The following is an 11,263-nucleotide window of genomic DNA, read 5'->3' as shown; positions in this document are numbered from 1 at the left end:
CCTGAAAATTATATATATATATATATATATATATATATATATATATATATATATATATATATATATAATATATACACAAAATATATATACAAACTGCTGCAGAACCACAGAAGAAAATTAATATTGGATATTGGTCACTCTGAAGACATTTCTTACAAATGCCATTACAATATTAAAAGGATTGTCAATAGGACATTAATGTAAGGTGAATCATGAAAGCCACTTCTACTACAGTTATGCCATTTCCATTAATTGGTAACATTATAGGTTTGTCAATGGAATATCAATAAAACATGGCTGATGTAAGCCAATGTAGAGACAAAGTGCAATAAAGCCAGTTCACATCAAAATGAAAAACAAGTCATCGCTCTCTACGGACTTTGAATAGCGTGAAGGTGTCTCCTTGTCACTTCTGTCTCGAAGCACAAAACCAAACAAAAATGCCTAAAAGCTGTGATGTGAAGAACCCAGAAGTTTTCATCAGCTTTTTATGAGTTTTGAAGCCTTGAATTCGGCATTTTGGTAGTCGCCATCTCGGCTTTTGGTTGTTTGCGACCAGAACTGATAAGAGAGGATGGACCTTTGTGAAACCGTATGCTGAATGAGACTTCTTTTTAGGCAACCAAAATGTTACAATTAACTTGAATTGACAAATAACAACGTAAGCTAAATAATACCCTGATTATTGTCTATTCTACTCTAAATGGGACCATAATCTATTAAATGAACACCCTGCTGTATTGAAGAAGACTTGAAAGGATTGAGACCATTAACTCATTTACAATATTTACTATAAATTAAGTGAGAAGTTGCATCATTTTTGTTTTAGACTACAATCAAACTTTGTTTTTGTAACTACAGGAGTCTCCATCTGCTGGACATTAGGAGCTCAAATATTCCTTTCTTATGCTGAATTGTAATATTTTACGTTAGCTACATGCATTTTGTTTGCATTTCAGCCCTTGGTTGCATAATGTGGTGCTCTGTCTCTATGAACGCTCCATAATTCGAATGGCAGGACTTTGAGACAGTGTTTTATTATCTGAACAAACAAGCCATTTCCCAAAACACTTTCTTTTCATACATGTCAATGTTTTAATTAACTTAATGGATTCAGATCAGATTATTTTTTTAAAATGTGATATGCGTTTGAAAGCAATGCTTTTACAGATAAATTACAAACCCAGAAAAAGATATTTGATTAAGATCAGTCTCATTAAAAATACTATTTAACTTAATCTAAGCTGGAAGGCAATCTTTGTGTCCCTCTGACACTCGCCTCAGTGTGTTACATTAGAAAATGCTCGATAAAGTGGTTGCTTTTCACTTAAAAAATATGGTATTAACCTTAAAACCAAATATTGTATAAAGCACAAATTACTTGTCAAACATATCGTACATTAATTATATTTTGAGAGAACCACAACTAAATGAATGGGAGGTAATTATTTTTGTTTTGTTAGCGAGTGCTTTCTGCAAGAGGCCAGAGTGATTGGCATCTAAATAGTTTTGGTCTCCAGTTTCGGAATATATTTGAATTATAAAACAGCCTTAATTATAAGGGAATAGAAATAATTTGCATGGCTGATATTTATGAGTTTCCTAGTTGTTGTTTTTTTAGAAAACAAATAACTAAAAAAATACATATTTGTTATTTTTAAATTAAATTACAATATTTTAGACTGGGGGAAATGGAGCAGATGTTTATACCAGCTTCAAGATTAATAAGGTTTGTAAAGAAAATGACCAGAATACTGCAGAGCAGCCCATCTCAAATCCAAGAGCAGCAGAAGGATACAGGAGAAATTGAACCATGTATCTTTTTTCTCCCCTCTTGCCTGAACACCCTTCACATTCAAATGACCTCTGGAGGCAGCGCAGGGATCTGCCTGATAGATATTACAGTATTTTGTCTGTTGCTGCTATGTGCCACCCTCCCCCCACCAGGCAGGCTGACCTTTCATATTTAGTATACCATGTTGGGTAAAGGTCACCACTGTTTTTGGCTTCTCTCCTCTGGTTTGTTGTGCGATTGGAAATGCCTACGGTCCCTCCGATACATAAATATTTCCATGTTGGTGTCAACAACATGCAAAGGGCAAGTAATCACGTTGCGTTTTTTTTTTTTGCAGTAAGTGATTTTTTTTTTGTGGGGGGGGGGGGATTTCTAATTACGCCAGGCTGATTAGCTTGCACCTGCAGAGCTATACGACTTTGTGAATTTTCTCCCCCCGTTAATTCCCATTACTTCGGTTCCAGTCAGGATCGGCTTTGTTGTGTGTTCGTGTGACATGGAATCTAAGCGGAGGCTTGAAATCAACGTAAGACCGCGTGTATCGTGTGTCATGAATCGAAAACTAAAATGCTTTCTTATCATTACCTGTTCAAAGCGCTAAATGATCCAGATATAAATATATATTTCCCCCTTTCAAACACAGATTTGATGTCACTATCATGTTTTTTTCCCCCTTCAGACTTCGCCTTCAATGGAAATGCGATGGATTTTCTTGCATTAGAGTTCCCAATCACATAAAGTGCCCGCTGCCGGCTCCCTGTGACAGGTGCAGAAACCTAAACAGCCTCTTTGAAAACTGAATACCACGTCGCTAAAAAACCCATGTACATTATTTCATTAGGTGGGGTTGAGACACGTCTCCCAGTTCCTCGATATATAATTGAAACGATTTCGACCTTCAGCATATTTCACTCATTTGCTGGAATTTTAGACTTTTGTTTCATCAGGCTGTCATTCATTCTGTCATCATCTCTCTCTGTGGTGGTTCTGTTTCAAGACTTGGGAATGTGAAAGGCTCCAGTTAAGCTTCAAATGGTCTCCCTCCTCTCCTCAATGAGATGGAAACATTAATCAATTAGGTTGGCCCTTAAAGGATCTGAAGGAGATGAAGCTCTCCTCTCTCTGAAAATGAAATGCCACAGACTTTTAAATCCAGTCAAAGGGCATTTTTCCCAATCTTGCTCTCTTCTCTCCCTCCCCCCCCCCCCTCCCTTTCATTCCCCACTCCCTGTTTCATTCATCTTCCCTCCCATCCCCCTCTCATTTCTCATGTGCAACATAAGTAGAAGGTCGGGGGGGGGGGGGGGGGGGGGGGATGATGAAGAGGAGGGTTACTCTGGAGTGGAATGGGAGGATGAGGGGATGATGGGCCTGTGAAAACACGGAGTTGAAATAACATTTTCTAGGAACAAAATCAGAGGGCTAAAAATAGATTGTTTCTAATTGTTTCACATCAATCACAAAGGAGCTTTATGTGCTTCCCCCTCATGTAAAAGTCTAAACTTTTTGTGTTTCTGATGCAATAAAACAAATTGTCTACATACTTGACATGGAAACGGTACAAACAACATAAATATAATGAAATAAAAAGTCACATCTGTATATGAACAATACAATAGTGTGTGTGGTTGGTTTGCATCTGGTGGAAATGCAACAGCAGCTAATTACTAGTACGGAAAAAGGGTCATGCAGAGGGTGGAGCGTCCCGTGAATGGCAGTTGTTTCAATGGCCGATTGTCCGACGGAACAAGAGACAACATAGTCTCATTATTGAAGGTCAGTGGCTAGAAAAGGTTAGCAAAGGTTCACCATTGAACGGCCCTTTGTGGACGAGCCTGCCACGGCCTCACACAGACTTTATTCACACGAGCTTTGATACAGAACCCAACTGTGCTTGGGTAAAGAAAAAGTGCAAATTCTGCAAAGTACTCGTTGGCATTTGACCGTTGTCATTCTGGAACTATCACACATTTTTTTTTTTTTTTTTAGTTTATTGGAGTTAGGTCGAGGCTATGCTAGGAAATGTTCCAGAGAGTCTTGCAAATGTCTGCAGTTTCCTTTAAGCTAGGTTTAAGTTATTGTGCACAATGCGTCTGTGTTCACTGTACAGTTATCTGAAGGAACCAGAAATGTGATCTCATAGGGGAGCAAATGAAATGTACTGGGGGGTCAGTGGGACTCTGTATTAAAATATCCGCCCGGACAAGAATGGGGTCTTTTGTGAGGTATTGGTTCCGTTTAGGCAACATGAAGCCACTTGCTGTGTCTAGATGGTCTGGGTGATGCATCTGGGCCCATGGTAAGCCTCCGTAACCTTGTATACCCTGTCAAAGTTATCGTTCCCATTGTCATCTACCAGGAGAATCATGCAATCGCTTGAGTGAGTGAGTGAGTGTGCGTTGCTACGTCTGTCCACAGCTAATTTAGCATTCTGCTGCAGCAAAACTGCTTCATATTTTGGGGCGGCCAGTAATGGCTGCATACCAGAGGACCTCTCATGGTTGTAGTGACACACACATTCTCAAAACTGGCCCCCGGCCAGTAGGGGTCGCTAGTAATAACACGGCTGAAACAGTGTTGGGAAAACAGTTTGCTCACTTTTAATGTTTAAGATGGTGTGTTTGGCTAACAGCTACCGAAAATACCAGGACACACACACACACAACTCAGCATATCCGCCCAGCATTGTGAGTTTAAATTTTGCTTTTGGCAAGATTGTATGTAACTTTGAGCCGATTGCCTGCATTCATAATTTTAGAGCTGGAATGCTGCCTTACAGGCCAATGCTGTCTAGACAGGTTTCAATCCCACAATGCAACGGTGCTCTTTCAGACACACACCTGGCAAAAATGTGTACTACCGAGTGCACCTTTCTGGTTTGTCGTCACAAGACCTTCTCAGAGTCCTATACTTAAATTACTTTTTTCTTGTCTTCCATTTGTGGTTCGTGGTAGTTTTGAACAAAATAATAGAAATCATCGGACTCGCATGGTTGAAGGAGAGACAGCCAAACCCACTGAGCTGGATGCTTTTTTTCATTCAACATATTTAGGTAGCTGGAGACAAGCGGAAATGTGAAAGTGAAAAATTAAGCACCTGAGTATGGGTTTGATTTAGATTAAATTGACACAAAGTGAAATTCATTGCATGAGAAGCAAAGTCAAAAGCAAAGTCATTTACAAAGCATTTTTACATGCTGCTCCGTCACAAAGTGGTTAGACAGAACACAAATGACACAAAATCAAAGCAAAGGTGAGTCTTTTCAGCATAATCTGTTTCCATGGGTTTCATTTTTCTCCCCCTGCTGCAAATTTGCTGCAATGCTGCGGAAACAGTCTGTTTTCTGTGTAAATTTGGGTCATTAATGAATCATCTCTCTGCTTAATGGACCTATTGAACTATTTCCTGTTTACCATTACTTTGCTGTTTGCTTTTCTCAGGCCAACCTTATATGGAATTGCTACCCGTGGACCCGAGGCAATGCTGTTACAACATTTACATTAGTGCTAAATTAAATCAGAGGGAAAGGTAGCAACATTTAGGACATTCAATTTGGTTTAAATGGAAAAAGAACATCCATGTGAAGAATAAACCTCATACTGCTCAGATGTTTGCCGAGGAAACTCATTGACCTCTAAAACTCCCGACTGTAATTTCTGAATCTGAAAGCTTTGACCTGTTTTTAGAAAAGAATAAGCATTAATATTTTACACAAAAATGACCAACAAACGAAGGTCCCGTGGCTGACGAAACTGCACCTTGACAGCTTCACTTCCCATAACTAGTAGGGAACTGAAGGTCTTATTATAGTGACAGAAAATAACTCTTGCATAACTCTTGCTTATTTGTTATAGATGAGAGAGTACGCTAATGTGTGTTCTCTCTGTGGACGAGGAGGATTCTCCCTAAGAAATACTGAATTAGTGTACAGTGGACACAGTATATGCCATTAAGGTTTTAAGTAGTTCCATTTGTATTCTTTTATACATGTATTGTCCTATAATGTGAAAGAATAAAAAGGCTGTGTCTCTAAAGTCCTCTGGGTCTTGTTGGAAGTTCTGCCTCTTTAACATATTGCCAGACTCTGTATTCAGGAAGCCGTTGCTTTCTGTCACACAAATACACCGAATTCCAATCAGGAATATTCTATGATAAATAGAACAATAAACATCTCAACAACTTCTGGATGGTTTGCCATGAACATGAGTCCAGATATTCACAGTTCCCAGAGGATAAATCCTAACAGACTTTGATGATCCCTTCACTTTTGTTTCTCTTGTGCCATTGTGAAGTTGTGTGGTTTCTCAACAACTCTTGGATCGATGGATTTCTTTAAAATTTGGCGAACACATTCATGTTCCCAGCAATAATTTAGGGAATAACCTGACATATAATCCAGCACCATTGTTTCATCTTTTATTTTTGTCCAGATTCCTGCCAAACTGGCCATCGTTCTCTTTTGTGCTACTTAGAAAATGATAGCATGCTAGCATGAATGAATGAAGGTTTTTATTTCAAACATGTGAGTAATAAAAAACAAACAAAACAAAATAGTTAAAGCAATCAAAACAACATTAAATGAACATGTCCGAAAAGGAGTAGGAAGAAGCATATTCTTATTTAATCCTACCCCTTATACACTACTCAGTAATTATAAATAACCAAATATACTTCCATGAGTACATATTTCCAATAATTGAAAATGAAGTAAATAAACAAGTTAAGCATGCTAAACTAAGATGGTCTATATGGTCAATATTTCACACCTACAAACATACACATGTTAGCATGCTATTCTATTTAATCCTACCCCTTATATACTACTCAGTAATTATAAATAACCAAATATGCTTCCATGAGTACATATTTCCAATAATAGAAAATGAAGTGCATAAACAAGTTAAGCATGCTAAACTAAGATGGTTTACATGGTCAATATTTCACAAACATACACATGCTAGCATGCTGACGTTAGCATTTAGAACATGAATCTTGTTTAGTCTTCCTATTTATCATTTTTTTATGTTTTTGATAGTATATATAGTTTACAAAAATAAATAATCCTTCAGGATTATTATTATACATTTTTTTTTACCAATAAAAGGGAGCTTCGGCTCAATATCTCTCTCCATTTGCAGAGGGATACGTATCATTCCAAGGTCATGGATTTAGTCACAAAAGTTGATCTGTCGCTATGAATGAACAATCAAATAACACTCTTTGGAATGTTATTGTGAAGCTTTAAATATGAAATGCATATCTATATAATACATAGAAGTTGTTTGTTTTTCCGTGTATGTTGAAGGTAGTTGCATACATTATTCAAGCTTTTTTTGTGAATCAATGTTAAGGCCACATACGACTACATAGACTTCTTTGTGATACATTTACTTTAAAAAACAACTGAGGGAAGAGTAGCAAACATCTCATTGTGTGATAAAAGCACTTTAAATGATACAGTGATGAAAAGCCAACAAGGAAAAGGCAGAAAATTAGCAACAAAGTCACACTGTTTTCTTGAGATAAAGGGAAGAATTATTTCTTTGGTGTTGTTTATCGCTCATTGGTGGTAATCAGTGCGCATTTCCAAGTGGAAGAAGAATTAACAGCTCACTTAAGTGCAAGAGGAGAAATCTAAGGCAACAGAGCAGAAAGGGGAAAAAAACATTTTAATCTTTGTCTTTGTTTTTTTAAAAGGGAAATTGTACACCAATTCAACTAAAAATCACAATTTTTTCCTCCCCGAAGCCAATTACTCCTGTAAACTCTCTCCCACGCTGAACATTTGTGAGGTCCTTTACTGTAATAAACTGACATTTCCAAAGTCTTCAAGTAGTCAACTTTCTAATTAAAAGGAAAAACTTTCAATTTTCAAAAAAAGTGAGCTCATCACTTAAAGCTCAGAAGAAGTTATTAAACCACCTGACATCTTAGTAGCGGCTGGGTCGTAAACTGTAACAGGAAATATTGTTTTATATTTTCCTTTTATTTCCTGGTGCGAGCTAAAAAGCTCTTACCGAGGCGATAAAACGTGTTTGTTCTTGATAATTGCTCTAAGTGGACGCATACTGTATATCAAGACGGTACAATCCCATGTTGGAAAGAAGTTGTTCTTTGGTGTTAGATGGATGGATGGATGGATAACAACAGAACTATATCAAAGAAAATCTAAAAGCACAAATATTATGGAAAAAAAGGAGATGTCCGTGTCTCATCCTTTTCATTTCACACCTCTTACTTCTTCTGGTTTTTTTTTAACCATTTACCAAATTTCTTCCACCCAACTCTTTTAAAAATCAAACATTCTTCCTTCTCTGTGGCACAATTCCCTTCCTGTCTGGCCAACACTCGGAGTTATGCTGTGCAACCCCCCCAAAAAAACGCAACACGCATTCCTTTCCCATGAAGCCACGAGTCGGCCCGTGCCAGATCCCCCCCGTCATACTGTATCTGCTGCTGTGACAGCGAGAGACGAGAGTGAACGGGGTGACAAGTCAAGAGAGAGAGTGAGAGGAATCAGACGGACGGCGACACGGAGGTACCAGGATGAGGAGGAATCCGAATCCTTGTGATAGTTAACCTTCTGAGCTTGGATTCGGGACTCAGCCTGAGCTGGCAGACCGCCACTGTAAAAAGCCCACGGTGCGACCCATCTGTGCCACGCGATTAAAAAAAACACAAGGCTTGCACCCCTAGAGGCCCGGAGCCACCATGCAGCGCAACAAGCTACATGGACATAGGCTCAGTCCTGAGGTGGGGGGGGGGGGACAACAAGTCACCCACTGGGATGACAATGGCAGCTTGGATAACACGAAGAAGGAAAAACTCCCACACATGCAGCAAAAGCACAGAGAGAGATAGAAATGCACACATTGGATAATGCATGACGTGCATGTTGCTTTAATGCATTAATGACACTTCTCCACACGCACAACACCATTCTTGAAAACAGACACATTTTGGCTGTGAGCAGTGTTATTCTCTCTCCCTCTCTGAAGCTCAGGTCGGACATTGTTCTGTGTTTACATCCTGTTGTGTCGGCCGCGGCGGCGAGTATGTTTTTGCGTTTGTCCAGCTGTGTATGTGGGTCAGAGCCGGAGCACGGTAGCAATACATATTATCTCAGTCCATTCTCCTCTCAGTGTGCATTCAAATGCCCCCCGAACATCAAAATAACGAAATACAGTGGAAAGAAGATTTGTGATAAAAGCTGTAAGAGGATGATAACATGGTGGCCGGCAGTGTTACACATCCTATAAAAAAAACAGAGATCTTCAACAGGAGGGCCACAGAGTTACTGCAGGGGGTCCCCGAAATTATTTGATCCCAAACTTTTTTTCTTCCAAAAATGTAAAATATGTCCAAAAATATACATTAACATAAATTGTATAAAGCAAATGAAGCCATAAGCTTGATTTATTTCCTTGAATACAGGTAGCTTTTTATCCGCATTGTAACAACATGATATATTATTTGAGCTCATATTTCCAACACTGAAGATATACGATCCATTGAGTTACATAACTTCTTCTTTTTGATTATTTAGCCCGACATATTTTGTTTGTATGTTACCTCTGTAAAATCTTGACCTTTGCTTTTAGGATTTATATGATCATATAACGCGTGGAATGTACTAAATACATTTTCTCAAGTACTGTACAGTTTGGAGGTGGATTTACTTGAGTATTTCCATTTTTACGCCCCTTCATACTTCAACTCCACATTTCAAAAGGGAAATATTGTATGTTTTACTCCACTATGTTTATCTGTTTTTTCCCCACTAAGATTTTACTTGGAAAACATAGAATTAGAATATAGAATATGATGCCCCGTTATAGATTAACAGCTGTATATGAAATAGTCCAATTTAGCTCAACCTCGATCAATTACGTCAGTAAAATTCAGTGATACTATTCCATTAATATAATATAATAACACACATTATTGCATCAAATGCATACTTTAAAATGCATTTTGCACACACTTGTACACTTTAACTTAAAAAGGGCCAGTGTGTAGTAGCGACATCTAATGGCGAGGTCGCAGACTGCAACAAACTGAAACTTTAGCCAAGCATGTGGAGCGCCAAGAAAGCTGTATTTGGTTTGTCCTTTCTGGGCTACCGTAGAAACACGAGTTAGTTGTGATCTTGATGAAGAAAACGATCACATATTTATTTTTAATTGGAGTTACGGGAACTTGGGAAAGATGCGAGATATATATGTACAGGGCACAGACTGTCCCAGCCAGCTGACAGGGGACAGTTCAGGAGGACCCCCCCTCCCCCCCCCAGCAGCCCCCACTGACTTTCCTCTCCACTAGTTCCCCCTGTGACCGGTAGAGGTCGCAGCCTAGAAGTCCCTCTGTGGACTGGGACGCATGGATGTTGTCTGAGCGCTCCCACATGACAAAAGCTACAGCAGCGCGCCTGGAACGGAGCACGGGGCGTTTTTTGGGAGAGAGAGAGAGAGAGACAGAGAGAGAGAGAGAGAGAGAGAGAGAGAGAGAGAGAGAGAGAGAGAGAGAGACCGTCGACGAGATCCATTCTGCATCTTTTACCTGCAGCACTAGGCTCGGCTCGCTGACACGCAACTTCAGTGACTTTTTTGGGTTGATTTGGTTGTGACTAGTGCTCCCGCACCGTCTCCCCTTCTCCTCCGAGTCAACTTTACAGGGATGTTAAATCTGAGCATCAAGAAGAAGTGAGTGTAGGACGGACGCGCCTCGGTCCTCCTCTTCTTCTACTACTTTTTCTTGTTCGGTTTCATACACGAGAAAAAAGGAGAGCGAGAGAGAGAGAGAGAGAGGGAGAGAGAGGGAGGGAGAGAGAGAGAGAGAAAGAGAGAGAGAGTCGCTCTTTTTTTTTTTTTTTTGGAGCTACGCTTTCATGCCGTCAGTCTTGCGGACTCTGAGATGGACGTCAGATTTTATCCAGCTCCCCCTTCAAGCGTGGGTTCATGTACGTTACCGACTGACTCCGGTTTGGACTATTACCACTCCAACAAGGTAACCATTCTCCCTACTCCTATATACGCGCTTTCTAGTCGGATGCACCTGGTGTAATGATGCACACACGGCGATCCGCGGACACGTTCAGGCGCGATGTGCTGCTGCTGCTGCTGCTTTCAGGTTCCCTCTGGATGAATCGGATAGAAAAACGAGCCTTTTGATACGAATAATGCATGAACTTTGTTGTTGTTTTTTATGTCTCGTTTTGCAGATTGTTTTAAACTAAGCAGAAATGACACCTGTTCTCCTTTTAATTCGGATTGTGCAAACGTGTTCCGCTGGATAAACTGCGGGTACGTTGTCCTGTGAGAGGAGTTGGAGCGCACCAGCGCGCTGGAGCTCTCAAACTCAAACACCGTTTTTTTTAATTAAAACTGAATACATGTAAGCAAACCAGCAATAAGCGTCCCTGTTTAATTAAACCTTGACTGCGAAAACACGCCGTCTTATCTGCAACAC

General features: G+C 39.7%; 1 protein-coding gene across 3 annotated transcripts in view; it reads left to right on the top strand.

The window, feature by feature from the left end:
* Positions 1-10,318: 10,318 nt before the first annotated feature.
* tox2 (TOX high mobility group box family member 2) overlaps positions 10,319-11,263 on the top strand; it is an 87,931-nt gene continuing 86,986 nt past the window's right edge. For all 3 annotated transcript variants that reach the window (XM_084020783.1, XM_084020782.1, XM_084020781.1), the window contains exon 1: positions 10,319-10,801. In XM_084020783.1, coding sequence (XP_083876909.1) covers positions 10,709-10,801 — 93 coding nt within the window. In that variant the 5' untranslated portion in view covers positions 10,319-10,708. The remainder of the gene's footprint in view (positions 10,802-11,263) is intronic.

The sequence above is a fragment of the Eutrigla gurnardus genome (assembly GCF_963514095.1).
Source record: "Eutrigla gurnardus genome assembly, chromosome: 2".
In the NCBI taxonomy this organism is placed as follows: domain Eukaryota; kingdom Metazoa; phylum Chordata; class Actinopteri; order Perciformes; family Triglidae; genus Eutrigla; species Eutrigla gurnardus.
Note: the sequence above shows the minus strand (reverse complement) of the source record. Positions and strands in the feature narration are given on the sequence as shown.